At 28.8% G+C, this 24,949-nt stretch overlaps 1 protein-coding gene across 1 annotated transcript in view; it reads right to left on the reverse strand.

Moving 5' to 3' along the window:
• The window catches only part of LOC111630410 (transmembrane protein 59-like), a 35,017-nt gene extending 12,770 nt beyond the window's left edge, over window positions 1–22,247 (reverse strand). Inside the window, exons 1-3 of the mRNA XM_023374502.1 lie at window positions 21,944–22,247; window positions 6,091–6,196; window positions 1,788–1,882 (exon numbers count right to left, since the gene is read on the reverse strand). Of these exons, the coding sequence (XP_023230270.1) occupies window positions 1,788–1,882; window positions 6,091–6,196; window positions 21,944–22,093 (351 nt within the window). The 5' untranslated portion in view covers window positions 22,094–22,247. The remainder of the gene's footprint in view (window positions 1–1,787; window positions 1,883–6,090; window positions 6,197–21,943) is intronic.
• Window positions 22,248–24,949: the final 2,702 nt, after the last annotated feature.

Below are 24,949 nucleotides of genomic sequence, written 5' to 3' on the forward strand. Positions count from 1 at the left end.
GGCAGTATCTACCACCTCATTCTTTAGTCTACAGACCATTTTGTAGCTCTAGACCAGTGATTATCAAACTTTTTTCAGCCACTGCCCTCTTGACTGCATAAACTTATACCCAATGACCCAACCTAATTTTCCTTGTGTGAGAAAGGCTTGGAAATATTCTTAGCAAAGCTTTTCTACAAATCTCACACTTTGTGTCTTTACCATACATTGTTGTCAACATCTGGTCTGGAAACACATTAAATGCAATGTTTCTTCATATCTGTTTTAACAGAGAAAAGGAAAAGGTTGTCAGTGACCCAAACTCTTGCCTAAGGTCATCATTTGGTCCTGCCTCCGCTGTCCCCTTGCTTCTTTTCGCCCCTAGATTTACTCACTGTCCTGTTGGGGGCAATAGCACCCATTTTGGGAACCACTGCTCTAGACACACAAGATACTTCGTTGTAGGATACTATTGTATTTAATATGGTTCTGACAAATGGGCCAAGTGTATTTTATAATAATTGTGGAGACATTAAAACTATTATTATTTTCATTGCTGAATATGTAAATGAAGTATTCGGTTGATGCCAGTAACAAATGTTATGCCAAATACAATTACTAAAACGCAAAGAACTTATCAGAAAGATTTATCCACTGTTTGTTTCTGTATTTAAGAATATGATTTTTTTTACCAAGTACCAAAATAGGTGAAAGAATTAAAAATAGTTATAAATTGGAATGAAATTGTGTAAGATAAAAACAAACTCGAGAACAAATTGAGATCTGAAAATATTAAATGTTGTAAGGAACCAAGTCCAAGCGTTATTTTTGCTTTTATTCTATTTTTGTTTGGGGCTTATGTTTTTTTAGGACAAAGGTTTCCTCATCACTCACCTTAGAAACTTAGAAATAGAAGAGAAACCAATTCACTGACGAGAGAAAAGTGCCGTAGAAAAAACTCACGCACACTTGTGCTCCCAAGCGGAAAAAAGTAAGTCCGCACCGAGAAAAAGGGGGATACCCCACAAGCACAAACTTAGGAACTTGCAAAACGTTAAAGAATTTGAAAATTTTCGGGATGTTTTAAAGAATAATTTAAAAGGTTAGCGAGTATTTTCGGAAAATAGGTTGCCAGACAAACAAAGTTTTTATTGTTAGCAAATAAGTACGTAAATGAGGGGAGTGATCTCAATCAGAATTGTGACGTCACCTCACAGTATAAAGACCGAACCTCAAGTGAAGATGACGGAGGAGAGTTTCTGTTAGCAACGAGCGTGGTGAGCTTTGCATCAGCAAACGACAGAGAGGTGTCCGATAGGATAAAGTAGTTCCAAGGCAATTTTGAAGTTATTTGATTTGTGGATCGAAGATTAGAGAAAGTCTTGAGAGTCAAGGAAAAAGGTTCCTAGTATATTGAGGTGACGATTAGGACCTTTAATTCATAAGAATTGTTGTAAATAAGTTGTCTTTGAATTTTTTGTCGAATTCCAAAGGGGAATAGTTAAGTTAGAAAATAGATTGATATGAGTTTTGTCGGGTTGATTCTTGTTGATTTACATTGAATAAATTATTTGATTTTTACTAAATTTTGTATATAGTTATTACTAGAATTTTTATTAAATATTGGATTGTTTTTGAATAGCTTTGTCATTATTTAATTCGGTGCACGCTTAAAGTCCAGGCCTGGCACATTAACGCGAATCTACGTAAAGTACTCGTTAGGTAACGGCTATTTCCGGCACACATATTCGTGTCGATAATCATTGGAAAAGTCGGAAAAATAATATAGTACTTTACAGTGTTTTTACCTCTTGTTGTTTCTGCGATGCAAATGGGACTTGATTACTACAGCCAAGATTGCAGGCGTATCGCTCGGCAGTATGACTGTAGGCTTCCATACATGCTGCAAGAAAAATTAAATTTTACTAATATTTCATTTTCAATTATTTTTGAATAACAATAACATCCAATATTCTACAGAAATATATAACCAAAAACTAATTAGACATTGTGAGCATTTTTATAAAAATATATCAAAAGTGGTTCCCAAAATACTCACTGCAGATTAACTGTCAATTTTACTAGCGATATGCCAATCGCATTTGTGAAGCAAATATTTTTGGGCTGCTACAATTTATGGGCTTAATACAATTGGGCATCACTTCAAAGAATTGAAATTGTAGAATCGATTTAGTGAAAGCTTAGAAAAATTTCAGTAATCATCCAGATAATATTCTCTCTAATGTTTTTCAGTGTCTTTTAATGTGAAACCTCTGATAATGGGCTGAAAGGTCAAAGTTCTTGGAACTTACAGCAAACAAACATTAAAAAAAATTCTATTACTTTCTGCTTTATTAGAAGTTTTAAGGATTAGAGAAAGGAGTTTTGAATTTCTTGAAACTTGACATCTTAAACATTCATTCATGAGATTACAAAGCACCATTTGACTATCACAAATCTGCTCAAAATTTTTGAACAACCTATAACCAGAAGCCAATTAGATTTCTCAAGACAAGTATTTAACCCAAAAGCACTTTTTGTTTTTCTGTAGAGCATAAATTTTCAAAGTCAGACTGTAAATTGTTAGTGCATGCTTGTTAAATGATTTGTTTGCATTATCCACTCGCTTATCATATTATTGTTTGTTTTCCTATCTTTTGTACTTTATTCCATTATATAATTCCATCTGTTTGTATTTATATGCAAAAAGAAAAAAAAATCAATTCTTGATTGATGAACCCAACATTAAGTCATAAGACATTTTGCAGCTCCTTAACGAGAAGCCAAATCAGGTTAAGAAGCTCCTGAATATAAGTGTCATCTCTACTTATCAGATAATGTACAAGTAGAGATACACAGTACTTATAGACGCATAGCTACTTAACTGTTATCTGTCGGATTTTTATTGTAAACAGTTAACAGAGTTTAAATATTTAAATATATATTTTTCCTGATGATTTTCTTGCATCTAGAATTTAAATTTTAAATTAAATATTTAAATGTGTTGTATTATTGTATTTAAGTTTAAAATAGTTTGTGTTTCTAAATTCTTATGACATTAATTGGAAAATTTTTTCACTTCCTCTCCTCTAGTATTTATTCCCATACACTGCAATTATTAATAAATTCAGGAAATGTCATAATATATCTCTTTTGCTTTGGATATTATATTTAATTATTTTACACCATACCAATTATAATGATATTATCAAGGTTATTTTAAATAAAGAAATGACAAATTAAATTTGAAAAAACAATGTACGGTACGGAACAGTCATCAGATACAAATAATACTAAACAATAATATGCAAATTAGCATTATTAAAATTCAAAGGAGTTACTTATTGCTTTAATAATTATATAGAATGGATATTAGAATATTTTTTGCTTATTTTTATCTTTAGTTATGTTATACTAACTAAAAACAGTAGGCATTTTAGTATTTTGGTAGTGTTTGCACTGATAAGATCACAATCCAAATGAATGAGAAATGTGTTTTAGAAATTTTAAAATCAGCAATTTATTATAATTGTATCAGTTATTATATTTATATAAAATATATAGTGTAGTCATTATCAACTATAATTATATTCGCGTAGTGTAATTATTATATTGTTAAATAAAATTAAAATTAAAGCTATTTTAAATGTATAACGTACTTGAATCAATTACATACTTATCACTATGTTAATTATCTACTATCTTCACACTACGTTAGCATAAGAAGGCCTATTGTATGTATTAGAATAGCAATTCTCAATATTTCTTGTATATCGACCCATTTTAATAAATTTTATCAACCCCTAATATCGATTAACCCTGTTAGGAAGCCCTACACAAAAGTTCTTTGTGCCTTTGGGTTTCTTCTGTTGCCTTAACACAATGAGATCCTCTTTTGACCAGTATTATAAATCTGTTAATAATATTGAGACTTGCTGTAATTTGAATACCATTTATAAAAATCACACTGCAAAAATTATATAATTAAATCATTATTATTATTTTTTTTATTTAATTGTTAATAGTTATTGCAATATTTTAACCGGGATTTGTTTTTTAAATATTCATTGCAATGGGAAGACATCATATTTACAGATGCCACAAAGACAAAAAGATAAATATTAACACACAAAAGTATTTATATTTGTTTTAATTACACATTTAATGGTAAATATCAATGTACTCACCAACTGTTTGGGCACAAATGTTTTTATTTGTTGGATTTTAATGGAAATTGTCATTTTGGATGCTTTAAAACCACTAAAATTAGCATTTCGTGTAAAGATTAACAAATTTTGACACCTTAAATTGTAAAATAGACATTAAGATCTAGAAATGGCTCTTTGTTACAGATGAAATATTCTTTTCAACTATTAGAATTTGGAACATAGATTGTAAAAAGCACGCTTTAGTTTTACATTCATTACCAATTAAACTAGCACAATAAATCCAAAGAATTTCTAAAGTATAAAAATTCAAAAATTATTCTAATTAGAAAATCTCATTGCCAAAATGTAAATAAAATTTTATTTACATATGATCTTTATTTTTTAAAATTAAAAATTAACTTACTTTTCTAACTTACTTTGATGATAATGAGTATAACATATGGCTTCCACCCTGATAATGGTAAAGGCCATATGTTACATTTCCCAAACAAATGTCACACTGACGTTCTGAATCACATAAAAATATAAATAAATTTAAAATTATTATTAACAGTATTTTAAAGCTTTCAAATTGCAACAACAGAAGATTTTTTTAAATTTAGCATGTCCTGTATGTGCTATAAAAAAAGATATTAATGCTTAATACATTTTTTCATTTGATTTCCTTACACAATTATAAAATATGATGTAGAATTGAACCAAACATTAATGCTTTAATACTGTAAACAGTAAAACAGGCATTAATGAGTGACGACCCAAGGTCTTTTACATCAAACATTCTACCTACATATTCGAATTTTGCAAATATAAATTCAAAATACAGGGTCTTCCGAAATGAATGCTACATTTTAAATTAATGTAATTATGTTAATTATTATCTGAGAATATACAATGTATAGTACACCAATAAATAGAATAACTGTCTGAGTTTCATCTTTCGTCTGCAATCAAATATCTTTTTCCTCTATAGAGTTCTGTAAATGAAAATGGTGACTGCAGCAGAGAAGGCATTCTGTGTTCTCAGTTTGAAAAGTCAGAAAGTAACACGAGTAATTTGCAGAAGCTGTAGAATTTTGGCTGCCGTGGAGGAGCAACAATGGATATGCCATAGCAAGTACAGAATAATTTGAGTATCGGTTAGATGTGTGTTGTGTTACATGAAGTGTACACATCCAACTGAAAGAGAAACTGTAATAAGCAAATGTGAAACTTGGACAGTTTTCCTATGTTTTAATGTACATTGTAATGTACTGTACATTAAAACATTAATTTTAGAAGACATGCACACTCATCTTTTTTAAGATCAGAACATGAGTTGCAAACCACTGATTTACAGTCTGGATAGATTACCTAGTTTTGAATCTCTACAGTAATATTTGATAATGACTATGCACCCACACCCATAGCACTCAGCCCTTAAGCTTATACTGTGTGTGTGTGTGTGTGTGTATTGCCATGGTAAAAACTTGAGTTGGCTGAATGTCACAAAGAACTGTAAACACACAGATGTCCCCAATTGGCATATTAAATGACCAGTATGGTTATCTTTTAAATTAATTAGTCTGGAAGAAAAGATCAGACAGAGATTCAAGTAAAGTAACCAGTAACAAATCTGCATGGAAAGCAGGAGTTGCAGGTTCGAGTTCCATTCTGAACCTGTTTTTTTCTTCCAAATTATTCTAAATTAAATTTATTTACTTCTAATGATTAAATTTAACATGGAAGGACAGTTTAACTGCCTATACCTAGTTCAAACTGCTTAGTATCTTAATAATTAATTAGCTTTTATGTCCTAGACCAATAAAATCCTGGCCCTATCATTTGGTTATTAATGTGTATCAAGTTTGATTTTGTATGTAATCAAGTATTTAATGCTATCAAATGATCAAGTCTAAATATTAAATCAATAAAACTGGTTAATTATACAAAAATAATAACTTACATGCCATGCAAGAATCTTTGGTGCTATTAATGTTATCGGCATCATGTATGAGATCGATCATAGCAAACAGTCGACATCCTCTTTTACAACAAGTGAGGTGTTCTGCCTGTTAAATATTTAATATATAAAGTTAGAAATTACACACACAGAAATTTATTTATTTATTTATTATAGCTATTTAACAATGCTGCTCAACACACTAATTGTTATAAATAAATTCATTATATACTTTTTCAAGTAGCCACACAGTTTCATGTATAAATGCAGCTATATATAAAGTTATATACATATTTAAAGACAGCTATATGAAAGAGATGAAATTATTTATAATTTTCATATAATTAGAATTATCAAACAGCCCTAGTAAAATTTTATAACATTTTCTATTAAAAAAAACATTTATAAAAATCACACTGCAAAAATTATATAATTAAATCATTATTATTATTTTTTTTATTTAATTGTTAATAGTAATTGCAATATTTTAACCGGGATTTGTTTTTTAAATATTCATTGCAATGGGAAGACATCATATTTACAGATGCCACAAAGACAAAAAGATAAATATTAACACACAAAAGTATTTATATTTGTTTTAATTACACATTTAATGGTAAATATCAATGTACTCACCAACTGTTTGGGCACAAATGTTTTTATTTGTTGGATTTTAATGGAAATTGTCATTTTGGATGCTTTAAAACCACTAAAATTAGCATTTCGTGTAAAGATTAACAAATTTTGACACCTTAAATTGTAAAATAGACATTAAGATCTAGAAATGGCTCTTTGTTACAGATGAAATATTCTTTTCAACTATTAGAATTTGGAACATAGATTGTAAAAAGCACGCTTTAGTTTTACATTCATTACCAATTAAACTAGCACAATAAATCCAAAGAATTTCTAAAGTATAAAAATTCAAAAATTATTCTAATTAGAAAATCTCATTGCCAAAATGTAAATAAAATTTTATTTACATATGATCTTTATTTTTTAAAATTAAAAATTAACTTACTTTTCTAACTTACTTTGACAATNATAATTTATTTATTTTGAAAGTTTTATCAATTTTTTTTTTTGAACCATCCTCTTTGGCATTTACATTACAAATATCTTATATACATAGAGAAACCACCAGAAGATAAAAATTTAAATCGAATATGAATACAAATTAAATTTGCACTCTCCCAACTGACACACAAAAAACACTTCCGTATCATCAATATACTTTATAGAACACTTTAATGGATTTAGATCCAATACAAATGCAATATACGTATCATCATCTACATTTTTAAACGAGAGAAAAAGCCAAAGCAAGAATTATTATTATTATTTTCTTGTTTCTCCTATATTTTAATCATTTGAAAAGTTGGTAAGTAACTCAGAAACATTATTCATACAGTAGTTGCAAATATGTAAATACGTATTTATCTGAAATCAATATCTATATATAAACTATCTTTTTAATATAGTAAATAAATAATACTTGGGTCATTTATGATAAATACTGCTCATATTTATTGTGGTTATTTTTTTATGGTTCAGTTTAGCGATCATTAGTATGATGATATTTTTTATTAATTCAATAATAAAATCATTTGTCTAACTTTTAAGGAATGATAAATCAATTGACTTATTTTTAGTAATTCAATTTCTAAATTAATCTTTATTGTTTAAAAAAAAAAGTCCTTTTTTTATGTAAATAATTAGACATTGTATATGTAGAATGAACAGTTGAATTAACAGCTTCGACTGTTTGTTTTGGACATGCAATGGTCGTCATTTCAAAGCTCTAATTGCCTCATTCAAATACTTTTTTAGATAAACCTTTGTGGTTAGTGAGTTATTTTGATCGAGTAACTAATTAAAATGTTTCATGCCCTCGATTATTTGATCGGACCGTCTTAATCTAATGGTTTGCGACCCGTGTTGACCGTTTTGGTGCCTTTGTGGGTACGTATGTACATAAAGCCAATATAATAGTGATTGTTCTCAATCCATATTATACAAACTTGCAGTGTTCCACAAAATAAAATGCTTTAAAGTTTTTATTGCAAATTTATTCCATTGTAATCCAACATATTACTTTATTCATAGACAATTCCATATTTGCTATGTTATTTGATACAATAAAGCATATTGTTTATTACTTCATTGTTTTGTGAGAATAGTAAACATGGAGTTGATTATTGAATATATTGATGCTAATGCTCAGCATAATGAAAAGTTTACGAATGGTTTCCTACAGCCTCAAACGCTAAGAATCACAGTCCAAATCGAATAGTTCTCGACCTTTCTGAGGCAGTGGTACATACACAATTTTTAGTGACATACTGACAAGACAGTGTCACATCAAAGATGACATTATATATTACAAAAAAACTGCAAATACTGAAAAATAGACAAAAAAAAATCATCGTTTAAAAATTTTTATGGCACTTCTATAAGAAGTTTACGGATACCAATTGAGAATTATTGCCATAATCTATCAGAGGGTATGACTAAACTAAGACTTCACTAGTAAGTATAATCAAATACATATAACACAGATTCGAGTTCCACTCGGAGCCGATACTATCTTCCATAACATTCTAATATTAGTTTAAATCAATTAACTTATAATTATTATATTTAACAATGTGGCCTGTTGACCAACCTCTTGCCAAATTGCTTAGTATCAATAATGTTTTTAGCTTTAATAGACCAGTAAAGCTAAAAACATTTGTTCATTAGATATTTGAAGTTATTATCAGGTTAGTTGTATATACATACATACAGTACATATTTGATTAAAATCAGTTTTATATGTAAGTAAAAATATTCAGTAAAACAAACAAAAATATAAAATATTTTCAATAGATAAGTAAAAATCAAACTCGGAAATATTCATCTTGGCCATCATTCGGTTACTTTGTGGGCATTTCAAAACAAAATAAAAAAGAAAAAAAGACAGAAATGGCTGTCAATTAGACAGCTGTTGTCAAGGCAACCATTATTGCCAGTAAATAAAACTTAGTTTTATTGCATCAGTTTGATCAGCTCCATCTTTTAAACACAGAAAATTAGACAGAAGCAGATTTTTAGAAGCTTGACTATAATTTATTATTTTGTCTGATTTATTACATTTACAGATAAATTTTAAAAAAAAGTATTAATAAACTGTTAATAAGCGTGAAAAAAATTCACAATTTAATTTTAAAACAAAATTACAACAAACCAGATTAGCTTTATTATAGGTAAAAAGTAATCATTAAATAAACTACATAATTTGTCCTAAACTTAATTCGCTTAATTAGAGCCTAAACAGAATCAGATTCATAGATATTGACTGCTAGATAGTCGCTTCGGTTGACTGTTAATAATCTACACATACACATGTTGGGGAAAAAAAAAAGCACACTTTGGTTATTAGTAATTTTTATGATTATTTCCTGAATTTTAATTTAATGATTTTATAAAAATTTAGAGTAAATGTTAAAATAAAGATTACATTATATATTTCTAAATCCAATTTTTATCTTATAAAAGTTAGAATTATAGCTAATAAAACATGTACATGTTTTTTTCTTCTGTATACACGATATAATTTTCACGATAAATCAACTTCTTTACGAAATGAGATATTTTACAATTTAATTCAATAGTTTTTGTTTTAATTTTTTTTTTTTTTTATATTCCTAAGCACAAAAAAGAAGTAATTTAAATACAGTTGTCCCTTGATAATCCGACAGGTATGGGACCAAAGGTGTGTCAGATTACCAAAAGTGTCTGGATTACCGAAAATAATTACATATTTCGCATTGTTTTGCTAGCAGTAACTTACAATATTCTCTACTCCAACTGTTCGAACAGAACTGCTCACATAAAACACACGAAATGTGTGTCATCGAGTAAGAATTGGATGGGGAGATTCACATCGCGACATGCTTCTGTGCAAGCAGACATGTAACGGGGACGGGTACCTTGACGGGAGGTGCTTTGGACTACTGAGCATGTCGGATTAAAAAACGTCGGACTATAGAGGGACAACTGTAATTAATTAGAGATAAATACTTGAAACAGTAAATTTTAGGAACAAACATTTAAAATTGTCGACAGTCAATTTGTTTTGTTTTTAAATTAAACTACTTACGAGAAGTAGTTGTCTTTTCTGACACAAACTTTTAGTAAGATCATTTCTGTATTACTTCAATAAAATGGAAATAATCTAAAGACACATTATACTGTAACTCGATAAAAAAATAAAATTCAGCAGTTTCTCCTAAGGAAAATGTCAGAAATGTCTTCCATAGGTCCAGCATCTGGTCCAGAGACCTAATGGGCCAGATTATATGGGAGATTATGCAATTGGCAAAGAACTCCAATTTTTGGACGAATCCTTTGCAACAAACAGCAAAGCCACCTTCCAAAGTGGAAACGTGGCACATACAACTTACGAATCTAGTATACAATGCCCCATACGTATTACTTTAACGTCATTGCAAATTTCTCACTGCTCGGTAACTTTTCGGTCACCCTCTACATGACAATCTTTTCATATAAATCTGCACTATTTAATTAAAAAAAAAAAGCACACGATAAAATATTGAAATATATATTTTTGCAACAGTTGTTTACTCTCGATACGGATTTTTAATTTTACAAAACTTTATTAAAAAATCTTAAATTTTCAAATTAATCACGATGCAGCATAAATATTTTCAAGATTCTGCAAACTAATTACATCTTTTATTACAATTTCAAGTAGAAGAAACACCATTAAAACATAAATTCTGTATCTAACAAAGATCTATTGAACTTGCAAGTCCCATTTCTATAAAAGGGTCATTGTCCTCTCTCTACACATATTACATCATTACTTTTTAATCATTAAATATACGTTTTATAAACCTATTTTCAAATTTTAAACATGTCATAGCAATTTAATTTATTATTTTATTATAAATACAAAGACTTTATACATTTATAAATAATTAAAATGCATATACATTATAAATATTATTATACAATTGTTTTTTCAAAGAATGCAAGTAAAATAAACCAGCAATTAGATGAACTGTGGTATATTGTTGCTGTGAATAATTATTTTTTCCTTCAATTTAAAATTACAATAGATAAAACTCTAATTAAACATTAGTACAGCAGTCCTATTGAACAAACTCTGGATTTAACAGACAAAAAAACTGATATCCTAACTGAGAAATTTAGAATCTTATCAATTTATAAATAGAAAATGAAGATAAATTAATGCTTTCACACTAATTTAGAAGATTTTGAAAATCTATAAAGCAGCATCATAACTACTATCAAAATTCAAAGAATTTTTAATATATATTAAACTTTCACAAATCAAATTCTCACTTGAGTTTCCACTTTTTTTTTAAGGATTTTACAAATTATGTTTAAAATTTTTCACCATAGTACAATGTCAAGAATGCATCCGAATGAGCACAGAAAAAAATTAAAATTTCAAAGTTATTTTTAATAAATACAGGGAATTATTTTGTACAGAATACAAAGACTTTCATAAAAATGATAACAACAAAGCCAGAACAATATTAGTAACTTTCACTTCTTTCTGACATGTAGTTTATTGGTTCAAACAAACATTTTTGGCCATTTAAGTGGCCCTCGTCGGATTAATTAGCTTATTTAGAAGAATCCATTGAATTCCAAGACATTCAAAACTTTATGGCCACACAACGTTCTAAACAAAACTGATGTTGAAATAACGATGACATTCAAAAAAGCACAAAAAAGTTAAATCATTTATGTAAGATTTGAAGTTGTTAGAGCTTTGAGAGGTTGTTACCAATCTCTCGTTTGGAAAATGATGTGGCTGAAGACAAAAGTTTAAAAAGCTTCAAATGTCTTGGAAAGCAACAGATTCTTCTAAATAAACTTTTTAAACCTGACGAGAGCAACTTAAGCGGCCAAAAACATTCAAACGAATAAACTATGTGCTAGAAAAAAGTATGAAGTAAAAGATACTAACAAAGACTTTCTTAAAAATTGAATATTTTAATATTTTTTGGTTCAATAAAAATATATATATTGATTATAAAATTAGTTAATTGATCATTTCGCATCAAATTAATTTTAAAAAGTCCCATTACTTTACGCTGTTTGGAAGTATATAAGTAAAGACTGAAATAGCAATCAAATCAATTGAATTTTGGATAAAAATTGTTAAACTGAAAACCAGAAAGCATGAAGTATAAAATCGTTTCATTCAATGTAAATTATGCTGCAAACAGTACAAATAAAAACAATAGAAGTGCGTATCTTTAAATTTTGCTATCTGCTTCACAAAAGTCGGTAGCTTGCCATCAAAAACATTTAATTTAGACAGCTGAACTGCAGACGAACTTGCATCAACAAGCGTCAGATCAAGTTAGACAATACTCCTAGCCGTAAGCTGGCACAATTTTATGACAGTTCTCCAAAGGTCAGTAGTTTGTATTGTTGGCCAACAGCTGCATTCTTTCATCTGACAGCACGACAACATAAATTGGCTTATGACATCTGGTTAACAGCCCTTTCCTGCACATTTTAAGTCATTTGTTTTTTCAAAATCAATTTCTAAATTCAGAATTTTAAGCATTAAGCCTATAACATTAAGATTCTCATTTCGCAGCAGCAAATTTTACACTCCATTAATTTCTATTACTAAACTGATACTCCTTGATCTACTTTAGTTAAATTGTGAATCATTCCAAGACGTAAGGCATTCTAAATCAGTCTCTAAACCACATTATGTTCCCAATATGCTATCATACGTATAAATTACAATCATAATTGTTTCCATAACTTTTCTCATCTACATAGTAATCTGTTATTAACTTCAATCTTTAGATCTTATATTTAATATTTTATTGCTTTTAAGTATATAGAACTGCAATTTTATTTATAACTGTCAATTATGATTCATGATCTATAATTGAAGTTAATGAAAATGGGGTTTGACTCTACAAAATATATAAGAAAAACATAGATAATGAAATATATGATAAGCAGAATGATAGAGTATTATGTTAAATTATACTTACTAGATGTAAAAAAGAAAATTAGTCAAAAATATAAAAGAAATTTATAAAAATCTTTCCTTTCCACATGACTTCACTTTGGTTAATGTTCTCTCTTCTTTTTTCAACAAAAAGTGTTCCAAGAACAATTTTCAGATGCCATAAAAGAAAGAATGCGATTAAGACTCAGTAGAGCTTGAGAGAGTCGTATTCTTAAACTGCTGCTTATAACACATGTAGCATTAACCTCTCCAAGTATATGAATTTGCTTCCTTTACAGAAAGACATTCTACAACTTATAAACTATTCTACAAAGTCAAACTTTTAGTTAATAACATAAAAATTTTTTAACAATTACTACTAATAAATATGTAGGAACAAAAATTTACTTAATCTTAAAATATTCTTGGTTAAGATTGAAGATATTTCATCAAAACTGTCACTTTTTTAATTCTTGTGTTTCAGAATGCATATTTTGATGCACAACCCTTCCTTTTAGGCTATTCATTCATTAAGGGAATTTTAAAATATTTGTTAGTATAACCAAATAACCTAACAGGAAGGGTCAGGGGCATCATAAAGTGTATCCCAGCACAGAAGTAAATTAAAAAAGAAGGTGATCTGGAGAAGAATTTCTTTAAAAATCTAAGACTGGTTTGCACCTTCCTCCTCCTCTCCGTCGAATGATTTTTTTTTTGGAATTTTCACTCATTTTTTCTTGAATTGTTTCAACGCTTTGTTTTCAGTCTTAATTAATATAAAAATTAACGTTTTAATTTGAAAATATTTAAAAAATTGCTGACTTTCTGAGTCGCTTAGTATTTATCGTCTTGTATTCAAATCAAGTGACATTATACATTCTGGAAAGAAATCATATCTAGATTCCACATTTAGGTTAAATTTAATACATTTAGAAATCATCTCTAATTATAATAATAAAAATTCTAGAGAAGTTAAATTATCTTCAAACATCTTTAGGTATATTAAATTCAGGAAAAAAAATAAATCATACGCTTTAAAAATAGCATATGTTTTGAGTTATGACTACAATTACTGTTTGAACAACCGTAATTTAAATTCAAATCACAATTACAAGCATATTTTTTATCCTTTATTATTATTATTATATCTTCCTGAAAAGAAGCAAGTACCATAATATTATATGATAATTATGTAGAACACATTACTATATAATAATTACATAATTCCTTTGAGGAGTATTTCAAGCAAAGGAGAAGAAATAAGCAATCAAGAGAAACGTCTTGGAAAATATGGAAAGAACAGATGAAGGAAGATGTACAGAAAATTGGAGTAGAGTGGAAGAATGTCAGGTTTACAACAACAAGAACGAATGAAGAAAATTGACTTAGCTGACCTGACTAACAGCTGGAACAGCAGGAGTATAATGATGATGAATCATATAGCACACAATTCGTAATGTACAGTACATCTTAATCTTCTGTCCCGAATAATTCTTTATTTTCTTTTATTTTATCTCTTATTTTATCTATTGTTAAAATAGTACTTAAATAATAATAATAATAATAATAATAATGCAAAAAAATACTTATTTACATAAATATTCTCAGAGGATACTAAAACTTGTATTTAAAAAAAAACTTAGAATACTTGCTCAATCAAGATAAAACATTTATAATTCTTATCTTTTAATAACTAAATATCCAGCTCCAAAAACTTATAATAAACCATAACAGTGCAAAATTTAGAAATCAAATTGTTTTGTTAAAACTAGTTTACGGAAAGTCCTTGCTTTCATCCTTGAAAATTATCCTTTAGAAATTAAAGCATTAATATTTTTAATTATCCTGTGAAAAAATATTAAAGCATCAATAAAATAATGACTTCTATATTTAATATCAATTACACTTCCTTTTGTAATGCATAAAGGGATAAAATAATACAACCTAATGTAATTTCCAGGTATGCTCCACTTAAATTATAATTAAATTTATTTTTTACATTATTGTTTATCATTATGATATTTACATCAATTGTAAAAGAAAGAATTGTTCATGATGAGTAATGTTCTCATTTACGAGAACATTACTCATCATGAACAATTCTCTCTTTTACAATTGATGTTATCATCAATACTTGCAATTTGAAAAAACTGTAGACCTATAAATTCCCGCTGTCATCCATCCGTCTTTCCTTAATCTCGAGAATGGAGTTAGATGAAATCCAAGACCAGAAATGGAAACCTTAGGGACTTGCACAAATAGAAATATAAATATCTTAAACTGCCCTATATAATGTGGCAATTGTTTGGCTGCAAATATATATTACATAACTTTCATTTGAGCACAAAAGGAATTTATTGCCACCCTAAAGAGCTAGCAGAGAATGAGTATCCCACCATTACGCTTCAAGTAATGGCAGTTATGGGAGACTTGGACACATTCAGCTCAGCTTTTTTGAGAAAAATTCTATCTTATATCAGTATGTGCTATTCCATACCAATGGAATCTAACTTAACATCTGTTTTGTCAGTAAAACCAATCAAATCACAAAGATATTGTAAATTCGATAATTACAAACTAATTATGAAGCAAAAACCTGAAGAAAAGCAAGCAACAAAATCTTGTGTAATTATGTTTTACACTTAGTCTAGATCAAATAGACACACACACTGTACATGTGGACTTATCACACTGATGTGATAAGCCTGCAAGTATATGTATCTATTTGATCTAGATTAAGTGTAAAACAATATTAAGAGCTAAAAGCAATAGATTGTTCCATTGTAATTATGTATTTAAACATTAATTTTAAGCTTTGTATGAACATAAAATATATTAATTAGATTACGGTTCAAATTCAAATAAACTTTTTACTTTTAAGAATTTTATATTTATTTTACAAACAAGCATTTCATTTTTTAATTTATGCTTAATTTTGAAGCATAAATTAAGCATTATTTATGCTTAATTTTGAAAACTTTTATTCAAAAATTTTAATTATATTCTGATGAAAAACTATTATAAATAAAAATATTTACACTCCCAACAAATATCTTTGCATTAATTAAATCTTTTATTTCTAATAAGAATAAATTTAAACAAATATACCAGGTTTATAAGTTATGTAATTTGTTAATGTCTTACTCACATTACATAATTAAATAGACTTTGATAAACAGATAGATAAGATCAAAAATTCAAGTTTCATCAAAGAGAAATATAACTACTAAATATTCTATTTTTAATAGTTTATTACTCTCATTTTAGCAAAAAAATATATTCAAATTATATATACAATTCAAGATAAATAAATACATGCAGACATTTCTGTTTTGCATTAAATGTTTTGAGTAGCAGTTTATTATATCCATTCTATGAGGGGAGTCTGGTATTAAAGGTATAATAGGCCAAAATTACACTAATATTTATAAATAAAGAAAATATTTAATACATTCCACAAAAACTACATACTTTTGTTTATTTCTCGACATAATCACCTTAAATGTTGAGGCATTTATCCCAGTTCTGAATAAATGAAAATCCGAGGGGGCTACACTCCACGCATCAAATCAAACCAAACTGTGGATGGCACAGCGGAATTGGGAGGTCCTGCAACATCATCTGTATAGTCCAGGTTTAGTCCCCCCTCAGATTTTCATTTATTCGGACCTTTAAAGAAATTGGCGGGGAAATGCTTTGCAGATCAGGAGGAATTGGAAGATACCGTTCTGGTCTACTTCAAGCAAGTTGACAAGCGACATGCTGTGAAGGATGTTCAAACTAGTACCACGTTGGGATAAATGTCTCAACATTTAAGGTGATTATGTCGAGAAATAAACAAAAGTATGTAGTTTTTGTGAAATGTATTAAATATTTTCTTTATTTATAAATGTTAGTGTAATTTTGGCCTGTACCTTTAATATCGGACTCCCCGTGTAGATTAATTAACAAGAATTAAAAATTGGATTGATTTTAATTTTGTATAAAATCAATACCTTTATCCAACAAATTATTGTAGAAAACATATTTTTGACTAGCTAAACAAGTCAACTTTATATATATATATATATATATGTGTGTGTATGTAATCTGATCTGAATATATCATAAATATAAATGATAAATGTTCAATAAATGTTATAAGAATATATTGCAAGGGTGGCAGATCCTTGTCACAACAGGAACCATATATGCTTACCAAATATGAGAACACCACATTCTATATTAGGATGTTACCTTATATATAATTTATATACTGTATAAAAAAGAAAGCCTACCCCTAAGTTATTACTTAGGGGTAGAGATCCAATACAGGAAAGTCACAACAAGGTGGCCAAACTGCACCTCTAGAAGAACCGAAGAACCGCAGTTTGACCACCATAGATTTTGTTTACTCCATTCCAAATAATAATATGTAATGGGCAAAACAAAATTGAATTTACATAACATTCAAAATTTTATTGGACAATCTATTCAGCTGAGTGGCAAAGATGATAAAAGGCACCAACCTGCCATCCTGAGGTTTTCTAGGCCAGCTCAAATCACAATAAGTTGAAAAAAGGAATGGGAGTTAAAATTAAGTGTCAACAATTGGGATATTCAATTTTGTAAGTTCTATTCTGTATCATTAAATAAGTGAATGTATTGATGTACATGCTGTATGTATACTGAAGATGAGTTTCTAAACAAGTGGAAACATTCCTTTCATAAAATACTTTGCTGGATAAAAGTATTAATACTAAATAAAGATCACAGACAGATATTGATAAAAGTACACCAAACTTAATGAATACAACACTTAAAACTGATGCATGGTTGCAGGAACAGGTTGTAAAGATTTAAATACAGTTTAAGTTATAAATTAGAAGTTACTTGCATACTGGAATTTTCTTCTTGAACACTGAGCCAATAAATATCAGAAACATGGAGAGGGTTTTTTCCTATTAAATCTGATAGATTGGAAAGCCAACCTACCTACAGTAAATCCAGTTCCAACTGTAAGATTAGACTTTCATAAGAATATACCAAGTTTAAATCATTTTACTTCAAATTTATTACACAGAAAAATTAATTTGTTAATTTTCAAAAATAAGGAGTTCAGAAACTGCTTGATAACTTTAAAGTATTTTTTTTATCATTTCATTTCTATCTGTTTCTTTATTATAAAAGCAAATTTACCTAAAAAATATAAAATACAGAGCTAACTTTTTACTGGAAAAATTAATTCAAAAAGAACAGCTCACACCTTAATAATCTAAACATTGCATTAAATATGGACTTAATGCTTTACTACAGGAAGAGATAAATAAGATCAGTATATAGAAGCATATAATTACATCTAACTTTCATGAGGTATAATCTGTATATAATAATTAAATTGATCACTATCAATTTAATTATTTACAGATTGTCCATACAAAAGTTAGAAATGGAATGATATGGAATCCTCTTCTCTATGGTAGCATTTCTTTCTTTCAGAAAACTTCAAATAGTCATCCTTAAACTAGTAAATAAGTTATGGCAACAGTTATTTGGGATAAAAAAATGTTCTTTTGATCATTATTCTGTCCTGAAAAGAAAATCAATGTCAACAGTTATTGCAAAATATCAAAAGAACCACAGCATGCTATTCATAACCATTCACATGGCTCACAGAAGAAGAGTGCCTGTTTCACAATAATACACTTCCACACATTGCTGGAAAATCATTACAGAAAAGTTTAGATGGAAAATAATCAACAGTCTTTCCTACAGTCTGGAGATCTTGCACCCAACTTTCATCTTTTCCCTTTGGAAGGAAAATGATTGCAAATGAACAATGACATCCAGGAAACTCATCAATTGGTTAATTAAAAATATTCAATGTTTGTATATTGAAGTGTTGCTGCTGGAAAAAAGTGTAGATAGTGTAGGTGTAATCACTTATGTGTTATTATTATTATTATTATTATAGGATATTTACATAGTATAAATCTGACATTATTTAAATGTGTTTACAGGTTGTTGTATATTTAAGGTAATGCAGCTTAAAAATTTATTAGTGGCTTGTATTTATATTATAATTGTATCTAATTTCTTTCATATTAAATATTAAAGAAATTTTGTTCTCTTTTTTTTAAAAGGATTTTTGTAAAGTTATATTATTTATAAGATAATTTGGTTTTATTATTATTAACATAACAAAATTTAACAGTTCATTAATTTAATAATGGTAAAATATACTTTTATATTTAAATGCACACTTTTTTTTAAATCTGTGTTCAGTTTAAAAATAAAAATATGAACATTTTTTATCAATTAATATACAGTATTTGCAATGAGCATTACAATTTAATCAACTTTATGTTTATGTTTTGTTTTACTGGTTTATTCAGATGCCCCATTTAAATATATTGTATCCCTTTACAAAACACAAATCACATTTATCTACCATAAAAAATTTTTTGATTTTGTCACTTTTCCCATATCACACCTCAGGAAAAAACAATAAAATTTTTTTGTTTTGAATAATCTATATTTGAAACAAGTGGATAAGAAGTTGGAGTGGGTGGTTTGGACTACACATGGCAGCAGGAGGAAAAAATAAACAAACATACAGGACGTAGGGATTGATGAAGCATCAGAAAATGTTTAAAAAACTGGGCGAAGCTCCCTTACTATTAAAGCTATTAAACTATGTTCTGGTTTAAATAACTTAATAAATCATATCACAAAATTCTTAAATTTTAATGTGGCTATATTTAAGTATAGTCTTTCAATATCTTAAATTGAATATTAATTGATTGATTGAATATTAATAAATTGATATTAATTTCAAATGTATCATAATCAGTTTATTAAAGTCTTATGAATCAATGACAAGTATGAATAGTGAGCTTGTATGCCACTCTACTATTCATTATTTTCTTTTACATAAAGATAATTGATAGTAAGCATCTATTAGAGATTACAAAATAAAGAATATTGAAATGAAGTTTATTCTGAAGTTCAAATAATTAAAACTTTGTATGCTTAATCTCGTTAAAAAGTACATTAAATACATCAAATCTTTCTAAAAGAAAACATTAACAAGAAATAAAAATAAAGGAAAAGCAAGATAATTAAATTTGTAACGACAAAGTCAAAATTCTTTAAATATAACAAAAAACAAAATCTCTTTATTGGAGCTCACTCAACAGTTTCTGAAGTACTTTCGAGCAACCTATCTCTTGACAATGAGCTTGGTTACCCGGAACTCCTTGAGAAGCTGTTATTCAATCGAGCTACAATAAACAATGTTTTGCTAAAAATTAAATTTGACAGAAAAAAAGTTACATTTGTACACTATTTGCACAGATTTATTTTCAACAAATTATATATATGACAAAATGCTAAATAATGACGCTTACAACACGAATGTTTGTTTATAACTAACAGAAATCTGTCAGTACTGTGTACTGACATACAAATAAACACACTTAAAATCCTTCCTTTAGTTTGTTAAAAAGAAAAAAAAAAACAAGGAAAAAAAATTAAGCTCTATAACTAACCATTTCAATCATTAAAGATAATGATGCAATTTAAGTCAAGTCGTTTTTTAGAAAAAGATCATAAATATAAGTTAGAAGACAAGTGCAGAAATTTTAAGGATGAGTGATCAGTCCAGAATGTGATTCTACAATAACCGCGATTTGAATATAATCTACACATTGGAAACAAGATAAGATCTGAAGTTATAATACAACCTTAATATTAATACCAAATAAAATTATACAATTGAATACTTTTAACTCTTAAATGTTTTGTTGGTAAAATCATGTTTAATAGTTTTTTTTTTGTTTTTTTTGTAAAATTAACAAATACCAATCATATTCAACTGATTCCTAAACATAAAATCAAAACAGTTTAAAAAATAAATTCTTGTTACTAATTTCACAACGAAATTCATTAATATCGAACACTCAAATATTAAGCACAAACATCCAATGAAAGACAAAGTATTCAGAATAATAAATCTCAATTTACTCGCCGAATCTCATAATCGTAATTAAAACAAATCAATTAAAAATACAAACTTAACACCACAATCGAAACTACAAAACAAAGCCAATTAATTCACGTAGCCAAACCACAGCTCATGAACATGTGGCTCTTCTAGATCTTTAATTTTTGATACACTCCAATTCTTCAGTACTGTGTACAGAGTTAATAAAAGGAAATTATATAGCTGTGGTATGATATGGTAGAAAGTTATGTAGTATGGTATGGGAAGTTATATATCCTCTAATCTGGATGGTCGTTTGTGATCTTGATGCAAAGAAGAAAGATGCGGACAACGTACGAAAAGAAAGAAATGAACTAAGTTCATTCTTACTTTCCATACATCATCCATACCTTTCTTCTTTGCGTCAAGATCACCACGAACCGTCCAGATTACAGATGCTATATAACTTCCTACCTCGTCATATCGTGGCTACATAATTTCCTTTAATAAACTCGGTACACAGTAGTTACACACGTGGCGAGTTAACCGATCGGGCTCGACCACCTGATTTATATAGGATTAATTTACCGTATTTATTTCCGGCAAATAATTAAAGAATCATTACGATGCTTAATAAGTAGGGCATATCAAAAGACATTTTAAAATGTGCAAAAAATGTAATAATAATGTTAATAAGAGGCTATTCTTTTTTAAATTAAGCATATGGAAACACACCAACAAATACCTGTAAATTATATAAAGAATGTAATTATAATTGAATAAATATGGTGATGAAGTATTAATATATCAAATTATAACGGAATTAAAGGTAAATATTTCTAAAAATTAAATAAAAGTCAAGTGAAAACATGAACTTACCGATGGATAAGTGTGTAAAGGGTATGTTTTATCACAACTAGCTTCACACGACTCAGAATCTTCGTTCAATTTACCAAACAAATTACAATAACTTAGAGAATGGCCAAATGTAAAGAAAATGAATACTTTAAATAAAACCTTCGCCTCCATATCCGTAGTAACTCGCTAAATAACTAACAACAAATTGCATCGATTCGAATCATTCCAAGTTCCAAGCTAATTAACCTACTGCGACATCTGACATTATCCTCACTATAAACAAAACTATTATTTAAATTTTATATTACCATTTTCTAATATTTAATTATTTTATTATTTATTTTCTCTCTGATATTAATATTAATAAGTTAAATAACCTCGGTTATATTGTATTTGAATTTTTTTTTTTTTTTTTTTGTTATTATTACGCTTTTTAATTGTTCGTAATTTAAAGAGATGGCGAAGTAGAAGTTGAGTAGCACTCCTATCGGAATGAGATGGAACTAATTATTAATTGACAAAATTTATTCTCGTTAATTAATATTTTATTGTACGGTGTGATTGTTGTGTAAATGACCAATAAAAATTCACGTACGATATTTATTTAAATTTGATTATGTTATCTCGTTAAAATCGATTTCTTTAGTATTTAACACAAAGAACGTCATCAAATACAGTATTCAAATTAAGACTTGTCTGGGCGGTGGCGTTAAAAACGTAGCGTGAGGATTCGAGCAGGCCGCATTAACGCATGAGCATACTTGGCCGTGGCCGTGACATTAACGCTCGGCCTTCTTTTAGGCTTCATCTCATTACACATTACTATTATTCTATATCTGTACAATGCCTCTAAAGAATGTCATTTCCCAGAAAAGCACAAAAGAAAATAATATTTCAGTATAATCCTTTAAAAATTAATAAATGACAATTGAGCTGTATCATAAAATAAACTATGATGTACGGGGAATCCAGAATCGGTTCCTGTCTGAATCTTCACGTATCTTCGTGCGTGACTAGAGCTTCATTTTCACCATACGATTAGTCGATCCTGTTTGAAAATGGAAGAGAATTAATTAACGGTATAATACAGTCTCGAAAAACTGAAAATATTGTTAATAAATTTAGATTAATCCCTGGTAAATCAATTATCGTTACGTACAATTATACACGCAGACAGTCGGATAAACGAGGCGATTAAAGCTTAGTTCACACTGAGCGCGATTTGCTAGCGAAAGCGAAAAACAGAGCGAATAACCGGTTATTCGCTCTGTTTTTCGCTTTCGCCAGTGAATCGCGCTCAGTATGAACTAAGCTTAAGACATCAGCACGGGCATCCGCTGAAACATTACCAAGGGGGGCCAAAGGGATATATATTCCCCTATCATAATTATTGCTTAAATAAGAGTAATCCAGCTTATCTGAGGTAATTTACTATATTATTGCTCTAGGGATCCGTCATTCAGTCTAATCAAGCAACATTCCGGAAATTGTCCACACATTTTCCGTCCTTCATCACTCGGCCTCATCCATTGGGGATCTGGCCAAATCCATAATGGATATTTTTTAAAAAAAGACTTTTTAAGAACAAACGGGTGTAAAGAATAAAAATTAAAAAAGTACGCATGCTAATACTGTGTGTGTATTTATTTTAATAAAATTCCCATGTCTCATTAAGCATTTGTTTATTTATATGTTATACGAAATCTAAATAAATTATAAAATATTATCTATATATTTATACCTTTTGAATAGGATAATAGGATTATGTTAATTTTATTAGTTTTAGTGATGAATGAAGCACTTTAGTTAAACTTTAAAATCTGCCATTCAAAATTAAACATCGTCTATTTCAGACAGCGGAATATCAATCTATTCTCAAGATATAGGCTCGAATTCAGTCTAAAAATTCGTTATTTATTATGGGCAACACGGATCGAGACATTTTCCATCCCTCAATCCATCTGTTGGATGCAATTGGTGAATCGCCTTGGAGTTAACGCTGCAAAGGATCCCATTTAGATGCCAATCCAAAGCCTTACAAACTACAGTTTACATCGCAATATAAATTTTTATATTTTCAGCGGTAATTTTATACGCTAATTCTAGAAAATATAATTATATTTGATTTTTATCTTCGTGTTAAATTCTGTAATTCCCCAGATTATCGTTTGAAAAAATTCAAAAAGATTCCTTTGTTTTCATCTATAAACTGTGGCCGAAGTGGTTGAGTCATCCTATCGCTCTGGAGGAATTCCCGATTGAATTCGGGCAAACTACCCCAGAAATGGTGGTCTGTTTTGGATATGTCGGCCCTCATCATCCGGCAACCTGCATTGTAGGCCTGGCCGAACCCACTATAAGTAACGGGGGGGAAACCTTAGTACCCACATTGTGGGAAGGTTTTCTTTAGAAACCTATAGACTGTGGACGATATTGTTATTTAAAATTTTTTAAATCACGTTTTCAAAGATAAACGTAAGACTGAATGAACGCAGTGCATTCAATCTTCAATTCAATGGAATGATACAAAGCGCGCATTACGCTGTTAGGTTATATTTTATTTATTGATATTTATAACAATTAAAACAAACAAAAATCTTGCATTTTATACCTAAATCGCGCATTATTTTAATGCAATTTTAATGAGTTTTTTTTTAAATCTCAGCCCCGTGAATATAAACAGGACTCTTTTATCAAGTCTCATTATGATCTAGGCCAGGACCACAATAGAGGGACCGGATGGTGAGGGACAAAACCCGACATATCTGGACCCCAAAAAAATTCTAGGGAATTTTCAATCCGTCCAAATTCGATTTGGGGTCCTGAAGAGCGGTATGTTGGCACCGTAACTGCTCAGCTACCCGGCCATCTAAATTGTTTTAAGAGTTTTGAGCTCATATACAATTTTTTCAGTCTAATAACCAATTTAAAAATAACTATTTTCGACACAATGAGAGTACAATAAAAGAAAATTTTATATTTGTAATCGTACGATTTATTGAATGAATAATTATATGTATTTAATCG

The sequence above is a fragment of the Centruroides sculpturatus genome, unplaced genomic scaffold (genome assembly GCF_000671375.1).
Source record: "Centruroides sculpturatus isolate CEXI.00-Female unplaced genomic scaffold, Cexi_2.0 scaffold728, whole genome shotgun sequence".
NCBI classification, from domain to species: Eukaryota; Metazoa; Arthropoda; class Arachnida; order Scorpiones; family Buthidae; genus Centruroides; species Centruroides sculpturatus.